This window comes from Suillus fuscotomentosus (assembly GCF_016647785.1).
Source record: "Suillus fuscotomentosus strain FC203 chromosome Unknown F5891scaffold_13, whole genome shotgun sequence".
Lineage (NCBI taxonomy): Eukaryota > Fungi > Basidiomycota > Agaricomycetes > Boletales > Suillaceae > Suillus > Suillus fuscotomentosus.
In genome coordinates, this window is record NW_024539525.1 from 33,734 (window position 1) to 50,808 (window position 17,075).

The 17,075-nt window shown below is 48.6% G+C and overlaps 5 protein-coding genes across 5 annotated transcripts; 2 read left to right on the forward strand and 3 right to left on the reverse strand.

Annotated features, from left to right (window-relative positions):
* The first annotated feature begins 790 nt into the window (after positions 1–790).
* On the forward strand, positions 791–4,462 carry F5891DRAFT_1018107 (uncharacterized protein). The gene is made up of 12 exons (XM_041361025.1): positions 791–973; positions 1,023–1,091; positions 1,148–1,190; positions 1,239–1,588; positions 1,643–1,940; positions 1,992–2,194; positions 2,245–2,755; positions 2,808–3,143; positions 3,193–3,479; positions 3,533–3,698; positions 3,748–3,980; positions 4,036–4,462. Exons 1-12 carry the CDS (start codon positions 875–877, stop codon positions 4,339–4,341), a joined length of 2,901 nt encoding a protein of 966 aa, XP_041228811.1. The 5' UTR covers positions 791–874; the 3' UTR covers positions 4,342–4,462.
* On the forward strand, positions 4,445–5,760 carry F5891DRAFT_92825 (uncharacterized protein). The gene is made up of 3 exons (XM_041373910.1): positions 4,445–5,291; positions 5,362–5,556; positions 5,611–5,760. Exons 1-3 carry the CDS (start codon positions 4,678–4,680, stop codon positions 5,627–5,629), a joined length of 828 nt encoding a protein of 275 aa, XP_041228812.1. The 5' UTR covers positions 4,445–4,677; the 3' UTR covers positions 5,630–5,760.
* Positions 5,761–5,891: 131 nt separating this feature from the next.
* F5891DRAFT_1185385 (uncharacterized protein) lies at positions 5,892–7,174 on the reverse strand (the record flags this gene model as incomplete). Its single annotated transcript, XM_041366551.1, has 2 exons — positions 5,892–7,106; positions 7,169–7,174. The coding sequence occupies 2 exons, from the start codon at positions 7,172–7,174 to the stop codon at positions 5,892–5,894; spliced, it is 1,221 nt and encodes a 406-aa protein (XP_041228813.1).
* Positions 7,175–10,617: 3,443 nt separating this feature from the next.
* On the reverse strand, positions 10,618–11,862 carry F5891DRAFT_1185386 (uncharacterized protein; the record flags this gene model as incomplete). The annotated part of the gene is made up of 5 exons (XM_041366552.1): positions 10,618–10,838; positions 10,895–11,383; positions 11,437–11,659; positions 11,727–11,788; positions 11,853–11,862. The coding sequence occupies 5 exons, from the start codon at positions 11,860–11,862 to the stop codon at positions 10,618–10,620; spliced, it is 1,005 nt and encodes a 334-aa protein (XP_041228814.1).
* Positions 11,863–12,346: 484 nt separating this feature from the next.
* On the reverse strand, positions 12,347–13,541 carry F5891DRAFT_1127150 (glycosyltransferase family 49 protein; the record flags this gene model as incomplete). The annotated part of the gene is made up of 5 exons (XM_041364155.1): positions 12,347–12,439; positions 12,496–12,643; positions 12,703–12,884; positions 12,937–13,307; positions 13,367–13,541. 5 exons carry the CDS (start codon positions 13,539–13,541, stop codon positions 12,347–12,349), a joined length of 969 nt encoding a protein of 322 aa, XP_041228815.1.
* Between the last annotated feature and the right edge of the window lie 3,534 nt (positions 13,542–17,075).

Consider the following 17,075-nt stretch of genomic DNA (forward strand, 5'->3'; position numbering starts at 1 on the left):
GCTTGAGCCACGAGGTAGCCACATATATGCAGCATGCACCCGTTATCAATGTGGCAAGAGATGTTATTGGCCGCCACTGCATTTATTTTCGGGAGTGCTCCAAGTTCGTGTCTTTCATATATTCAGGGCCGCCAGCGACACGTTGACCGCTCATGGTTGCGATTAGGCTCGTGACAAGCCTGACGTATACTACCAAGCATGCTCACATCTCAAATTGACGCGTAGTCGGACTGGTCATGTCGCAGCGCCTGCTGCGGCCAAATCTCTGTTTGAACTTCAGGTTTGCATACTTGATACTGGCGTCGCAGTCTCTAAGGGAGGCAGGGAGAGATCGAATGAAGCCGGAGCTTTGCTGTATATCGTTACTTGGACTAACTTGTATTACGCGCAACTTGGGCATGCAGAACGGGCCATGATTAATGTTGCACAGCCTAGTAATCATTACTCTTAAGTCATGCCGACCCAAGTTTAACGTTACTTGAGCCGCTGAATAGCCAAAGTCACTTCAAGAGACTTCTGTGATGAGTGCAGCATTGCGTTTTATTCAGTACTCGTGGTTATCGTCTGCTTGCCAAATTTTTGTCCAGACTCGGTGTGGATTCTATACTTGGCTGGCATCGCGATCTCTAAAGAAGATGGGTGGAAATGGAATGAGTTTGCTGGGCAAGTGTGGTGTGATGAGTACCGAGTCTGCGTCTCCGAGCTATTTATCTTATCAGATAATTTAAGGATATATGTGCAATTGTTTGCAAACGTGGCATTTCCAGGTTCCGCTGGGAGAACGCGGTATTAACTTCTTGTAGCTCGTTCGACCAAGTGACAATTACTAATACGGCTTTCAGGATTCCTATAAGCTACAGTCATTCATGAAGCCATGAGCGCTCGAAAAAATGCAAGTTCAAGGCGGGCAACGTGGTTAGCCTTTGGCTTGGTGGCGCTCGCTGCATTCTCTGCCTCAGCCCAGCCTCAAACCGTCAGTGTTATCATGATTGCACGGTCATGAATACTAACGTGTTCTTTAGGATAATATAGAGAGCACCCAGTCGGAGCTGGAGTTCAGTGTGCAACAAAATGCTCAAGTCCCACATGACGTATGCAGGCAGATTCAAGATATCCCCGTGTTTGGACAGTGCTCATTCTTGTATAGGCTACCGTATATTCGGAACCAGATTTCGACCAGGATGCTGAGGGTGAGCAGGGTCTCCTTCAGCACTTAAGGGATCTAACATATCACACAGCGACAAGAGCGTACAAATCTGCTCTATTCACACTTTCTAACCTCACCGCACATCCGCCATCTCATACCCACAACGTATTCTCCCAACCAACTACAACAACACCTTCTCTTCTATCTGCGCTCCTTCCCAATCCACAAGGCCAAGGCCCTCTAGGAAGTGCAATCCGTATAGCACTAAAACTTCGTCAACAATTCTTTCTTTTCCGTCTGTTCGGTGGACCCAGTGGAAGTGGTACGAGGAGAAGGGACGAGGAGATGCGTGGAAAGGCAATAAAGGTGGTGGATCTGCTGCAACACTCTGCTGAACTAGGGAATCTGGATGCACTTTTTACGCTTGGGTATATATCTCTGGTAGGCCTCGCTTCTACGTGTTCCAAAACTCAACGTGCTAACTTATGTGACTAGTTCCCTCCGAGCTCCCATTTTCCGTCCGACCCTAAACTTGCATATGATTCGCTCTCGCACCATGCTGCACTGACAGGCAACGCTTCATCGCAAGCTCTTCTCGCCTTCTTCCATGCAACAGGTTATGCAGATGTCGTTCCCATCGACCAAGCCCAAGCATTATTATATTATACATTTGCTGCTCAGGGCGGTCACAAAGGCGCACAGATGGCTCTGGGGTATCGGTACTGGAGCGGTATCAGCACAGTCGAAGACTGCGGACGCGCAGTCGAATGGTACGAGGCTGCTGCGGATGAAGGTGAATGAACAATAGTTTTTGAGTCTGCAAAGTTCTTACAAAGCATCCTAGCGATGTCAATGTTCCTGTCTGGTCCTCCTGGTGGCCAGACCCTTCCGCAGACTGCAACGCGGTTGTCTGATTTAGATGGGGGTGTGTTCGGGCCGGGTGCCAGTGTTGCGTCTACCGGCTTGAACGTTATTAAGCCCGCTGTCAAGGCTGGCCTAGCACAGACTGCTGGCGAGACGTGGGATGACGTTCTCGAGTACTACATCGTGCGCTTTTTTCATCTACCATGTCATTCTTTCTACTTATGTAAGTTTAGTTCAACGCCGACAGAGGAGAAACAGACTTTGCGTACAAGTTGGGGAAGATCTATTACCAGGGTAGCATCTACTCTTCTGCGGGTGGTATTGGTTCTGGCTCGGAGGGGGTTGGACGTGTCCCCCAGGACTTCTATCAAGCTCAGTTTTACTTCCTCCAGATCGCACGGCAGATTTGGCCTCGTGACCCTACGAACCCCTTACAGCATAATGCACCTGGTTACAAGGCTGAAAACGTCAAGCATCCTGGATTCGCACCAAAGAGCGCGGCATATCTCGGGCGGATGTATCTCCGGGGCGAGGGTGTGAAGCAGGACTACGCGATGGCCATGATGTGGTTTGAACGAGGGGCCGAATTTGAGGACAGAGAATGCCACAATCTATTGGGTGTCATGTGGAGAGATGGTCTAGTGTCAGGACGCCAGGATATGAAGACAGCTCTTGTACACTTCACTAGAGCCGCAGGTCAGGAACTCGCAGAAGCTCACGTCAATCTTGGAAAGTACAACTATTGTGAGCCTATATTTCCTCAAACGAACGCTTGTATTTGCTCAACAACAAACAGACCGCGGCGAATTCAAGCTTGCTATCACGTACTTTGAAGCTGCAGTGCGCTTTGGCTCAACGTTTGAGGCCCACTTTTACCTTGCGAAGATTCACACCCTAAATATGCGTGTTGCAAATGAAGGTTTCGCAGCAGGCTTTTGCGCTTCTGCAGTTTCCTTCTTCAAACTTGTCGCTGAGCGGGGAGTTTGGGATGATGATCTCCTGACAGACGCCGAAGCTGCCTGGTATAGCGGCACCGAGCGTGGCAAGGAAATTGCGATCCTTAAATGGTGGGTTGCGGCAGAAAGAGGATCCGAAATGGCACAAAATAATCTCGCTTATGTTCTAGACCAAGGTAAGCTCAAATGAAAGTTGAAGGCCCTCGCAACCTGATCTATTTACAGATCGGAGTATGCTTCGTCTCACGCGGTTCGCCCCTATCGAGGCATCCAATGATACCGCTCTCCTCGCCCTCACTCAGTGGACGCGTTCCGCTGCCCAACGAAATATTGATGCACTAGTCAAAGTTGGTGACTACTATTACCACGGTCTTGGTGTCCCCGATGAACCCGAGGCACTTAGATGGGAAAAAGCGGCCAAATATTATCAGAGCGCTGCCGATACGCAGCTCAGTGCGCTGGCGATGTGGAATCTAGGCTGGATGTATGAGAATGGTATTGGCGTACCCCAGGTGAGAATTTTGACCCTTGGATGTTACTCGTGGTTCATGAGCATCCATGACAGGATTTCCATCTTGCTAAGAGGCATTATGATATGGCGGTCGAGACGAATAGCGAGGCATACTTGCCTGTGCTACTCTCCCTCGTGAAGTTGTATGGTCGGAGTCTCTGGTACACTCTTCAGGGTGGCAAGGATGGCCTTAATTTGTGGAAATATGATGCAGACAAAAGTGTGGCGCATCTCACTATGGTCCACAATCTTGGCTAATGTGCTTGCAGTGTCTGTAGCAGAAAGGGCTCGCTTGAAACAGGAAATAGATGGTGGTTCCCAAGACACTTCTCAAAAAGATGGCGGTCCTCAACTTGCCCCTCACAAGGAGGAGAGGGTTGTTGAAGAGTCTGAGGATGATGGGAAGTGGTATATAGGCAAAGCCAGCGAAGATTTCCGCAGACGAAGGCAGGGCGAAGCCGCTCGTACAGCAGCTGCTGAGGAGGAGGATGATCTATACCAAGTGAGGATTTCCTCTATTATCATTTCGCCACCCGCTTTCTTATCCTCCAACACAGTGGGCACGAGAGAGAAGGAACGCGGAAAACGAAAGGGACACTGATTTCGGTCCCGAGGACTATTTCGAAGCTGCTATTCGTGGTGGACACCAAAGGCAAGAAGAAGTAGACGAGTTTACGGAGACGTTGTTACTGGTGGCCCTCTGTGGTCTTGTTGCGCTCCTGATCTACGTCCGCACGCGTATCGTGCGTAGAACTAGAGAGCAGGAACAAGAACCGCAGCAAGACCGTGAGGGTCAGAGAGATTTAGGGTTGTTCCCGCCACCAGGCGATCCAGCCCGGCAGGAATGGAACATCGCGCATTAGCGCATGATATCACACGTTCTGTATTATGGTTGCAAGTATATAGCCGTGACAGCACATCAAAACGTAACTTTGGGTCATTAGATCCGATTTGAAACCTCGCTGCCACCTTATTTGTAGATATTTGGCTAGCCAGCCCCTTGTGCGAGCACCGCGGGTTGTTGAAGCGTCGAGATTCGAGATAAACGTCAGCCTGGGAATCACTGTAAAATCGGGCATAACTCAAGCATATCTACAAGTTTACGGTTCTCGGTCTTGTGATTAGACCCCCTTTCAAACCTCGAGCAGTGGTTCACCTTTACGACGCCTGAGCTGGCACCCAGCGGCACCATTGCCACTATGAGCTTCAACCTAGAAGATCTCGAAGGCCCCATTACGCACATCCTCACTGCTCCAGGTGTTGATTTGAGCACCATCAGCGCGAAGGGAGTTCGGCAGAAGTTACTGGAGGACGCCGCGTTGGGCCTGACCGCTCGAGGACTGAAGGAACGAAGGACGGAGGTGGACGCTATGATTTCGAGTATCTATGAGGTCGTTAGTCGGCAAGCACAAACAGACGAATCGAAGAGGAAACGCGAGGAAGGGACAGATGAAGGCACGGAACAGGAAGAACAAGGAGAGGATACGGAGGACCAAGATGACGCTGTAGAGGAGCACGACGGAGAAGCATCGGAGGAGGATGTCAAAGTGCCAACGAAGAAAAAGAAGGGTGCCGTGAAAAGTGTCGAGGAGGCTGATGCTGAGTTGGCCAGGAAACTTGCATCAGAACTCAACTCCCGGTCGCGGCGTGGCGCATCAAATGGCTTATCTGCCACGCCCAAGAAACGTAAGACGAAGAAGAGTGCAGCTGTGGTTGATTCTGGTGCTGAGGACGATGGCGAAGATGAGGGGAAGCCGAAGAAGAAACGCAGTGGAGGTGCAAGAGGAGGTTTCGCGAAGGAATATATTCTCAGGTGCTTCAAATGCCCCTGTTCTGTGCCTTTTATTACCGTGCGATATCCTCATCTTTTCTTCGTTTTACAGCGAATCTCTATCAGTGGTTGTTGGCGTGGACAAGCTTTCGCGCCCTCAAGTTGTGAAGAGACTATGGGAGTATATCCGTGGCCATGAACTTCAAAACCCTTCCAACAGACGTGAGATCATGTGCGACGACAACATGCGAGCTGTTTTTGGTACTGAAAAGGTCGATATGTTCCGGATGAACAAAGTTCTGGGACGGTATGTCCACTCCGACTGCTTCAAGATTCATGTTCTTAATGGCTCCGCATTTAGGCATTTACATGCCCAGTGACAACACTGGGGAGAGGTACACCAAGCCGACGTGTCGTTAGTTCTACAGTGGTTACCGGTATCTCTGGCACGCATAATTTATGGATTACAGTTAGCCTTGTGTGTTCGCACAATTGGACCTACACAACGAATTTGGAACAAAAGACTCAACGCGTACAAAAAATGACAGTCTCGAAGCACTTAGGTCGTAAGTAAATATGGTATGGCTTGCCAGTACATGAATATTACCTTGAGTATCGTGAATGACTCTAGAAACACGCCAGCTAGTTTAAATTTTGCAGCTTCATCCACTCCTTGTCGTTTGCATTAAAATCGACACCCTTATTCTTCCACCACCTCCTTGCTTTGTCCCCACCGCCAATCGCATCCTCAAGCGCTTCTTCGATGTCGCACATACGATATTGAATCGGTAACCCACTCTTATCCCACCACTCCAGCACCTCGCTTCGGTTATGCCGTGTTGCACCGGTCAGCACATCCTGGTCAAAAATAAACTGTAGCCCGCTTCCAAGCCACCATTGCAGAACCTCCACCTTCCCCACGCAGCTGGCATGGTGCATGACATGACGGTCATACGTATATTCCAGTTGCGACGTTGCCCACCACTTAAGGGTATCCACATGCCCCGCTTGACTTGCTAACTCCATGACACGCCCGACCTTCAAGGGCAAATTATTGGCGAGATGCTGGTACTTCCACCACTCCAGGACATCAATGCGATTTTTCGCGCTAGCGCCTTCAAGAGCAGCTTCTGTGTAGTCCAGCGGGAGCCCAGAAGTCACCCACCAGTCCAGAGACTCTACTTGGCCACTACGAGAGGCTCTGTCGATGGCACGAGCAATAGACCCAGGTTTGGGAGGATTTACTAAATCTGGATGTTGCTCGAAGCCATGTTTCCACCACCACAGCACGTCTATGCGACCGTGCTTTGATGCGTGAAAAGGGATCAAATCATCTTTGAAGATAGACAAGAATACGGGGCGGTATTGTGTAACGAAAAATTCCAGCACATTGACGTAACCAAATCGCACGGACGCAATGGCGCCGTGGCTTGAAGGGGGATTAGCTGCAGGGTCTGCTGCACGGATGAGAGGGACGCAACCCGTGAGCATAGAGAGGTCGATGGGTGCAGGGTTGCTCCAATCGCTAGGAGGAGACAAGGAAGTAGGAATGCCCAATGCCCGAGAGAGCTCCCAATCACCAAGATGATCAAAGATCTCAGCCAGAACTTCGACGGGTAGATCTACAGGACGTTCTGTGGTCTTCGTATCTTTCCCTTTGTCCATGAGAGACGTTGGCGCATCACTAGATATCGTTGGAAAATGATAGGTGTGGAAATCGTGCTGGGCTAATCTGGATGCAAGCTCTATGTCCGCGCCCGATGTTGGGAGGTTGCGAACTTTGAGGAAAAGCACGAGCTCGTCATGTGGGAGTCGACAATAGGCATTGAAAACAGCTTTAAATGGATTGTCATGATTCTGAAGAGAGCTATTAGATCAGTACTAGTGTGGAATGGAAGAATGATGAGAAAGATACTCACCGCCATATGCAGACGATGTGGCTTGGGAATGAGATGCACACGAGGCTGTGAGGAAACGGACCACGTGGCTATGTTGAAACACAATGAGCTCCAACTTCAAGTTGCAACTCTAAGTTACTCTGTGTATATGTTCAAGTCTTCGAGTCCTTTATTAAACTTTTCACAACCTGTACTGGAACGCATCTGCAGCCGCGAAAGGACTGTTGATTCAAATTCAAAGTCAATCCAGACGAGTCCAGGCAGATTTGTTCGAGGCGTCTGAAGAATGTGTTGCCCTGTCTTGTGCAAAACGGCATTGATGGTCGCCCTGATCGAGGTCCTAGTCCGCCTCGACTTGGAATATTTGTACTTGGCCTGGAAGTTCGACTCGAAGTTCCGGACCCATCGAGTCACATGGATTTTGGAGAACAAGAGTTCCAGACTTTGCTCTACCACGCTTGGTCTTCTCGGAGGACTGCCGACCTTCCAGTTGTTCGGGAGCGGGAGCTTCAGGGTCAACAACTATTTATTCACGCGGGCGCTATTTTACCCAGACCATGATACGAGGCAGAGTACTTGTCATAGCCTGAGCTTATTTCTCTGACTTTGGTCAAATGAATTTAGGGTCTGGTTTATCAAAGTAATAGACATTTCTGTCTGTATCTGTGACATGTGAACAACAGGTCCTATTCAATTCTGCTGTACGTCCAGTGTCGCACTAGTAGCGGTACCCAAGAACCCTCTTCGTTCCTGCATATAACCAAGTACAGCAATCATACGTACATCCAGAACACCCGAACGAAAAGAGTCATGGAAGGCTGATAAGTACACCTACCACATGGAGTATCACAGGCGCTTAAGCTTCAGCACCGCTCAGAGCAATCAGCAGTCTTTCATTGTTCATATCCGGGAGGGTAGGCCTAACCTTCATCCTCGTGTGACATAGTCCCCGGGCGATACAGGAAGAGTACGTTGTTCAGTTTCTGGAACACAATAGAAAGCAGTGACGCAGCCTGTACTTTGCAGATATTTCGACATTGATTGTGGTAGTTCCTGTGGCTGATGATATCATCTAGTTCCTGTCTGCTGCACAGCAAAATCACATGTTTCTTACGGCTCCGACTGAGCTTAACGACATTTAACGTCGTTCTGGACCGTATACGTCAGGGGCCACGGAACGAGGTGTCGGGATGTTCTTTCATTTTTTGTCCGAGTTGTTCGGGAAAGGGCCAGCATCTTCCCAAAGTGCGTCCTCTGCGTTCATGAATGCATTTTCTCCAGGGGCGGTCGAACGATTTGCTCGAAGGGACCTCAGAACGCACAACTATACAGGAGGTAAGTCGCCGTTCCATCACCCGATCATATCACAAGGTTGTTCACACCCAACACTGAAGCCGGATCAAGGGTCAATCGTAATCGATTGCGTTCTTATCGTCCTCGTCATCATCTACAGCGAACACCCTAGCGGCTGTTGCTAAATCTGTAACATCGAAGTGTTGGAGGCAGAAGTCACAGCAATAGATCAATCAGCGCTTCAGCGCTCACAATCAGCTACATAGATCCGGACTTCTGACATCTTATGAAAATTGTTTTGGAGACTGATACTTTGGTGTGTCACGTACCTGCGATGTTTTCGGCTGTGCCGAACCATGACGTCTCAGATCAAATGCAAGCACAAGGTTGTTTGATTTTGTTGGCATAGTGCAGAGACGACGATCACATGTCACAGTCTAGGGCGATCGTGTCGTCACCGCCGTGATCAACTGACCCTTGATTCTGTAGCGCTCGCCGCTCGAGAATTCCGGGTAATTAGTAAGCGGTCTATTCTGTTAACGGGGATACGTAGAATCACCTCGTTCAAGGTATAATAATAGAACACTTATCCATTGCACACAGGGACTCGAATACTTACAGTTTTGATTCTACGTGGACAGGTACTGCATTCGATGGAAAAGATGGACAGCCATCATTTTCTGCTGTGAATCCAGTGATGCTCCTGTGGCGGTGACAGATAGGAACAAAAAGACTTCGAATGGTAGTGTGAGACTGAGCGTTTATTTCGCATATATATACTCCGATTCTTAGACGCCTTACTGACCACCCAGCCTCAGATCTCAGACATGCTCAGAAAACTTGCCAGTCTCTTATGCGGAGGACGGTATGCCATCTCAATAGTTGCACTAAATTTCATTGATGTTCGATATCAGCGACCAAGGTCAAACCAGGGGACCACAAACTAACCTATACGGTACCAACTCGAAGAAAAAAGATAAAGAGTGCGAGATATATCCCTGCCAACTGTTGCGACGAACTGACTTCGATTGAAGTAACACGGTACCAAGCAATGTCCGGAAGGCGTACGTATTGGCATGTTGCTGATGATTGCTTGGTGTCGTTGACAAGGCTTCCAGTACTGGTAATCCCAATCCGAATCAGCCGGCTCAAGACCCCAGTAAATATCAAAATCCGTCGAATGGTCAAGTAGCCCCCAGGAGGTAGTTCGTTTAATCTCTCCACTCTGTCTCGTATCAGAGTGTTAGTGACTATTGGCTCAGCGGGTACGTTCGACCTCCTTGATCTTCGATGATCATCTTGTTTACGCTCATGAACACTTGATTGCTACCCAATAGAAAGCCAGTTATTTCTTCTTTCTTTAGTCCTTTGTGTAGAACATTTTCAAGTGGGGCCCCTTAAGACGTATATAAAATCCTCCTGTAAATAATTGAGTTTCGTCGAACGACACTTGCAGTTCATTGAATGTTATATTTCATTTTACCGAGCACTTCTCGTGGAGCCTCGTGCAGGATGGTGCAGCATACAATAAAACAACAGCAACGTGTGGAAATGATAGATCGATGAAATACGTCATAACTAAGCGGTGTCCATTCAGGCATATGCTGTATAGGTTGCATTTCTAAAGTCCGCTTGTAAGCCTCGCTCCCTGGTTGAACGCCGAGAAAAAAGTGTGTTGGCTTCAGTGCTGGAGGCATTGCTGTAGTGGCGGGCCGACATATAGTCCATATTACTCTGCTCTCGCCATACACATGGGGAACGATGTGGTGCGGTAACGTTGAAAGTCGCTTTTGTCACACTGATAGCTTGTCTGCGGTGCGAAGATGGCTTTTTACTGTCCTAACGACATGCATTGGCAGCTTTTCCCTCGATAAAGTCGAATTTTCGTGTGACTCAGTTCCAATGAGCCCTGATCGAGGGAGAGTATGGTTGGAGAGTGGCCATGTGATCAGGGTCCAGTGATACATGCGACAAAGATGAGTTGTAATGGGGCCTGGGACGTATGGTGATTGACGTTGACGCTGTCGAACCAGGCTATAATGCATTCTTCTGTGACTGAATGGTGTGGCTTGCAGTGATCGATCTTCTCCTCCATTATACGAGCCGCATTCTATCATCAGATGAGGGAAGGCGGTTGTTCCTTGTATTCTGTGCATTGTCCAGCCTGCTGCTAGCGATTACAAGATTGTCGAGTTGTCGATTCCCGTCTTCAGCTCAGGGACAATATCTTCCCCAGTGCCACCCAGTACAAAAGCTTTCAAGTTTCCCAATGCCTGCAGTTCTCTTGTCCTCCATGACTCTGCTGATTCTCCCCCGATATGGGGCAGAAGCGTACATTGCGGGAAGGTCAACAAGCGCGGATCTACGTGCGGTTCATCAGGGTATACATCCAAGCCGACTGATGAAAGCTGAAAGTCGTGAGCAAAGACGACACAACGATATAGGAAGTGTTACATGACCGTCCTCCAGTGCTCGTATCATCGCCTCTTGGTCCTACTATTCGTCCTCGTGACGTATTGAGAAGCACACTACCCCGTCGCAGTATCCTGATCTCCTTCTCTCCGATCATACCAGCTGTGGATTGGTTGAGAGGGACATGTAGACTCAGTACGTCAGCCTGCTTGCAGAGCTCCTCCACGCTCGAGACATATTCGCACCAGTCTGGTACGGACTCTGCCTTCCTTCGTGAGAAGTATATGATGCGCATCGGAAAGGCGTGCGCAAGGTGAGCGAATCTCAGACCGATGCCACCCAAGCCCAAGATACCAAGCGTGCGCCCAGTAACGTCGTGAGTTTGCGCTGCATTACAGGGTGTCTTCCATGTACCAGAGCGAAGGGAGCGTTCTGCCATCGAGAACTGCCGCAGGCACGATATCATAAGGTATAAAGTGGTAGTAGCAGTAGCATCCTCGTTCGCTCTCGGAGTATTCGACACCAATATTCCTGGGGCAGATGCACATTAGTGATAGATGATTCTGACTGAGGATAGACATTACCTCGTTCTTTGCAGGCTTGCACATCGATTTCATCGTAACCACTGCCATTCTGAGCAATCCAGCGGACCTTGCTTGTATCGGCTAGAGCGTGGATTAATGGTGCGTCAAATTTCCCTATGACTTTAGAAGATGTGTTGCGCCTGTACAAGGCGACAGTCCCTTCATACGGCCCGTCGGGCCCGAATGAGGAGAGGAAATGGGAACGAGATTCTGAAACCAGATGCTAAAGAGGAAAAGGGATGATGACGACGTATAAAGCTAGAGGTGCGTTGAAAGGGAAGCTAACTTACCACAACTTCGGCGATCTCATGAAACATCTCCTTGAACTCGTCTTGGACGTACTCAATCTCACCTGAAACACATCAAGGTCCAGATGATCATCAGATAAACCAGAAACTGACCACACAATAACACACGGGGGAGCATTTCAAGTTATGCCGCTTATCGCAAGTCTTGTGGCGGGGACAAGACTTAGGAAGCTGTTATCTTTCGTTAATCTAACACGTGCTGAGGACATGAGACTAAAATAACTAATCGACATACCACGAGATCGCTCACATTCCACTCAAGCTTGAAGGCACATAAATTTGGTTACAATCATCATAGGCAGACTATCATTTTTAACGTCATTTCTGTCAGTAACGTTTCAACCTCGCTTGGTGCAAGCAGAAGACCGCCCGTTACTGACACGCCTACTAAAATCTACCCTCTACCATCTGTTGAAGCAACATCAGAAATATGCATCAAGGGTATGCAAACACCAGCATGAAACTCGCCATAGCAGCAATTTTTGACACGCCTCTGATTTTCTTGCATTCCTCTTGAACATTGTATCCGTGGCTGGTGTTAAGCGTTCCAGAATCGTAGTGGCGCTTCAGGTACCTAAGAAAAAAGATGTGGTCCTCAGATATCATCGTCCGTGAGCGTCGGAGATAAGCCCAAGAACAAACCGGAGGCAGACTTCCTCCTTGAAATCCTGGTATATCTTACGGTTACTCTTGCGCTGATACAAATCCTAATATTAAGTTTTGTTGGCTGCGAGAGAAGAAGAATAGATACCTCAAGTTTTCGCGCTTCCTCCTCGTATGGGTGACTCTGGTGCACGAGGAAGTGATCCGCAAGGACATAAAACGACATGCCGGAGAGGTACATCTCGTAGAGGCAAGCGGCCTTGTTCCCTCCATATCCAATGAAGCGTTCATCGCACCTGGAAAATATTCTATTAGACAGAGCAAGACAAATTTTTGACTCGGATTTGGTTGGCACCATGGTGGCCCTTCCTTTCTGAAGATCACGTAAGGCTCGTATGCGGGGTGGTACTGCGTAACCTTGTAAACTTCACCAGGGGCGGCGGAATAGAATCGCGGATAATCGGTGCTGTTATGGCCAGGAACCCAGGTGCGGTGGAACATATCGATCTTCTTCGCCTTGACCAGCGAGAGTAATGTCTAAACGGTATCATTCAGTGACTTTCTAGAATATGTCGCCCGTCATCTAGACCTGTTTATCGCGAGGGAAATATTTCTGGTCCAAACCATCTTGCTGTTTGACATATTCGAATGCTGGCACCACAAGAGCAGCATGTCCCTCCTTGAGAATTTGTCCAATCTTAACATCTAAACTAGCCCTGATGGCAGAACGGAAGTCGGTGCAAATGGCAAAGTCCACGTCGAGCATCATGACGAATTCAGTACGAGCAAAGAGACGTGCAGCATTTCGCCAAGTATTCAATTGACGGTCGAAGGGCGTGAGAACGAGGTGTATGTCGACGTAGGTTGACATCGCGGGCGTTGACGCATACAGGTCATGCAAAGCATCCAGAAGGGCGTGTGTTGCACTAGGTTTGACGTGGACGGTTGCAGAAATCGGACCTTTGGCCAAAAAAATTGAGGAGACTGAAAACACAAACGATTGTAAGACAGGGGCAGACCTTGGTAGTATGTCACAAGCTCGGAAAAGACCTTGAATCGATTGAATGTGACGAGGGTGGTAATGGTAATATCGTTCTGTTCGAAGGTCCCTGAAGCCCTGTAATAGTAGGGGACCATTTTGAGAGGGTGCATAGACTGCGAGAACGCCTTGTACAGAAAAAGATCTTCGCTCATTGGAATCCCGTCTGTTGCCCTGGCAGTTGTATGTTCGGATAATAACGCGGATGCAGGCCAAAGTAACATTTCCTGAGACGTTATGCCAGCGACCTCAGCATCTTGATGAACTTGAACAGCGGCTATATCGTAGGAGGCCATGTACAACCTCGTAAATGTTCGTAGTGGAGACAGAACATGATTTGTTGTATAGAAGACCGCGATCACAACATACAAAGAAGCTGAAAGACGGATGAATCTGACGCCGCGACTGAGATCTGACATGTGCCCAGCAGTGGAATATAAGTGTTGCTAGTCTCCGAGTCCCTTGCGTCCAGATTGCACTATAAATATTGCAATGAGAGTGGATGTCGATGGCGAACCTGGTCACAGGTGACCGACTACTACTAATTACTAATAGTAGAAGTGTTTTTGGACTTCCTCTCGGAGTTCAAAACTGGCCTCAGTTTGGCCACCCATGGATATTGTCGAGTTTGCCTGTTCACAACTGTAGAGAGGGAGGGTTTTCCTGATCCCGGGGCAGAACACTCCAAATTTCCAATTGACCTTGCCGGTTGCAAGGTAATAATTATGGTGGACGATAGGTTACGGTTCGAATTGCCGATTTGCCGCCACTTATTTAGAACTCCGATCGATGTTTGTTCTCGTGGTGCGACTATTTCTGAATATACCTCAAGTGCTCGTGCTCGTTGTGGACGATGGCGGGCTCAATTATTTGATCAAAAGCCATGTTTTTTTGCATAAGCAACAATCTTCTCATTCAATTTCATCAAGGCAACTCTGGCATCGAGATTACGAATATTTTTCTGTGGCTTCGCAACTGCGCAGTGCGAGACACGAAAATTACTGAAGAGTCAGCAACGAGGCCAGGCCCACGCTCCTGAAACTCAAACGGACAAGATGCGCACTGCAGACTCTTCGCGGCTCCCTCTGCAAATGCGACTTCCAATGCATTATTCAGCGCTGCTTCTGTACTACCGTACAGCTCCATCTTCTCTGAACTCTGTGCGAAGCTCCCAAAGTGATTCTTCGAGTTTCCCAGAAAGATGCTGTCTGGGATATTAGCGTGCACAGTTTGCAGGTGCTTAAGCCGTGGACAACTGCTCTGAAGAAACCCTTGGGTAGTTCAAGTTCAGTATAGATGGTGGTGTGAGGTAGTGTGTTTGTGTTCAATGGGGGCTTAAACTATTCTGCCTTTTAGATTTTTCAGGATTTTCGGCACTCGAATGGCTCTGGGACCGGTAGTAAGTTTCTATGTTATTGTAATTTTCATATTTCCGCTAATCCATCCTTTCCCGAGCAGCATTCAGTCTGAGAATCAACATAGCCCACTCCAACATACTGGCAGTCGGTACTCAGTGCTGGCGAGAGCGTTTTTGGTATGCGATCCTAAGAGTGGAATAGTCGTCCCAAGTCCTCTAGTTCGTCTCACACCGACGTTGTGGATGAATTGGATGATTCCGCCGACGGCGATATCCGAGTCCTAGGCAGTGGGTCATGGAACCGTACAATCATATTATGGGGCACTAGCACCGGAAGGGGTGCCGTCGTCTCTCGTGTGCGGCTCAAATCCATTGCGTCCGAATTTCTCCAACTGGTCAACTCGGCGTCAATGCTACTGATAAAGATATTCAAATATGGGACCAAACGGTCCCCCAAGTGCCTTGCCCGTTCAAATGGCCAGTGGCCTCACCGATTCTCAGTTTGATTGGATAAGAGCCAAGAAAGAACGACTACCTTCTATATGGTCTGATTAGGGAGACTATAGTTGAATGGAACTCATCGCTCGTATCGTGATGGACCCCCGAATCGACTTAATGCCTATCTCTGCCCACTCCTCGGCAGGTATCAGTCACGTCTTCTGCTCTTGGGATATCTCCACTTAGAAACAGGCTGGCGATGTCTAGACCGATCCCACGAATTTATATTGAACCCAGTTTGCACCCTGCTAGTATTGGTATCTAGGGACCACACTGTCTACTTGTGGAAGGCACAAAAGCTGCTCGATATTAGCCCTCCGATGTGGTGACGTTCTCGCGCGACGGACGTTCTACGATGCAATTATCCTATCAATCGCAGAGTACTCGGCGGCTATGACGGGACAATCTTGCATTGGGTGATACAATAGCAGATTCTCACAGCAGCGTGCATGATTCTCAGGCAGAGATGAAAGGCTGGTTTTTTATGAGGCAAATCTAAATTGCGTTTTTAACTTTCATATTATGTGGATTCTAACATCAAGAACTCACTTAGACTAGGTCAATTGATTGGCACGTGATTACTGTTAATCGGATGTGAATGTCAGGCTTATGGAAACTCTAGGTCTGGTCTACGTAGAGTCCACTCTGAGTCCTGTCTGGGTCCTGTCTGGGGGTGTGCCAGCCGCCCGGCCAGATCAAAGCGGAGTTTAATCTCTAATTGGAACGTTCGAAGTATGACCAAGCTTGAGAGTCATGCGTGACAACTGCGTCAGCCCCTAGCTTGTCAACATTCACCACGATGACCGTCGTCGTTGCCCGTACATATAAATTGAAATGTCATTAGTATATATAAAAAAAGTGCTGATGCGCAGGGTGGGGTTTGAATCGTTTGATGCGGCATGTGGTAGGTGTGACACGACGATGTCTGGAAAGATTCGTAAGCAGGTTCGGCAGTACCCGTACGTATCGGGTGCTCAACACTTCAACCCATACCCGTACCTGTGACCCGCACGGGTTACCTATACCCATGCGGATCCCTGGGTGGCGGGCAAGAGTGTGGGGCGGCGGGCGTCATCAAGATGAGGGCGGGGTGAGCTAAGTCACAACTTGAAGCTTAGTCACATCGTCCCGATTTGGAGTTAAACTCCGCTTTAATATGGCCGGGCGGCTGGCACACCCCCAGACAGGACCCAGAGTGGACTCTACGTAGACTCTACGTAGACTAGACCTAGAGTTTCCATTTCCCGGACGTCCTCAATCGGATATTCCTGGTCAGCTCCGCGATAAGTCAGTGAACTACGAGCAGATCGACAGATCTCGCCTCCAGGCCACTCGCTTTAAACTGTCGCGCTCTGGTACAGAAAGCACTTCACAATCTCGCTTGCTTAACGTTAGGGAACTTTTTCAATAACATTCAATTGTCATTCGAAAATGCAAGGGCGGCCTTAGGCTCGATAATGTTGGTCATATTTGAATTTTGATTCATGCGTAATTAACGTGGAAGATCCTAGCACGCCATCAAACGCTGGCCAACCATGAATGTACCGTAAATCATGACGATGGAGCTTTTGTATAGGACTCACTCGCATCAGTCGTTGAGCAGTTACTATGCAATTTGTCACAGCTGATTTATCGAACTATCCATTTGTCGCTAGGTCTTAGTTCCATACCAGATATTCCACGCTGTATCGTGGCGTACCTATCGAAAACCCGACCCGAGAAGGTCGCAATTGTTCAGGGAAGAGGCCGAGTGGACCTGCTAAACTGTATAAAAGCCTCTTGGTTTTTCAGTGGTGCATCGACGAAATAGTCACTTACCTTACTATCCCTGAAC

Coding starts and splice junctions, on each gene's coding strand:
- F5891DRAFT_92825 (XM_041373910.1), top strand. CDS start 4,678: ATGAGCTTCAACCTAGAAGATCTCGAAGGCCCCATTACGCACATCCTC. Junction 5,292..5,361: donor GCGAAGGAATATATTCTCAG/GTGCTTCAAATG, acceptor TTCGTTTTACAG/CGAATCTCTATCAGTGGTTG.
- F5891DRAFT_1018107 (XM_041361025.1), top strand. CDS start 875: ATGAGCGCTCGAAAAAATGCAAGTTCAAGGCGGGCAACGTGGTTAGCC. Junction 2,195..2,244: donor ACGTTCTCGAGTACTACATC/GTGCGCTTTTTT, acceptor ATGTAAGTTTAG/TTCAACGCCGACAGAGGAGA. Junction 3,981..4,035: donor AGGAGGATGATCTATACCAA/GTGAGGATTTCC, acceptor CCTCCAACACAG/TGGGCACGAGAGAGAAGGAA.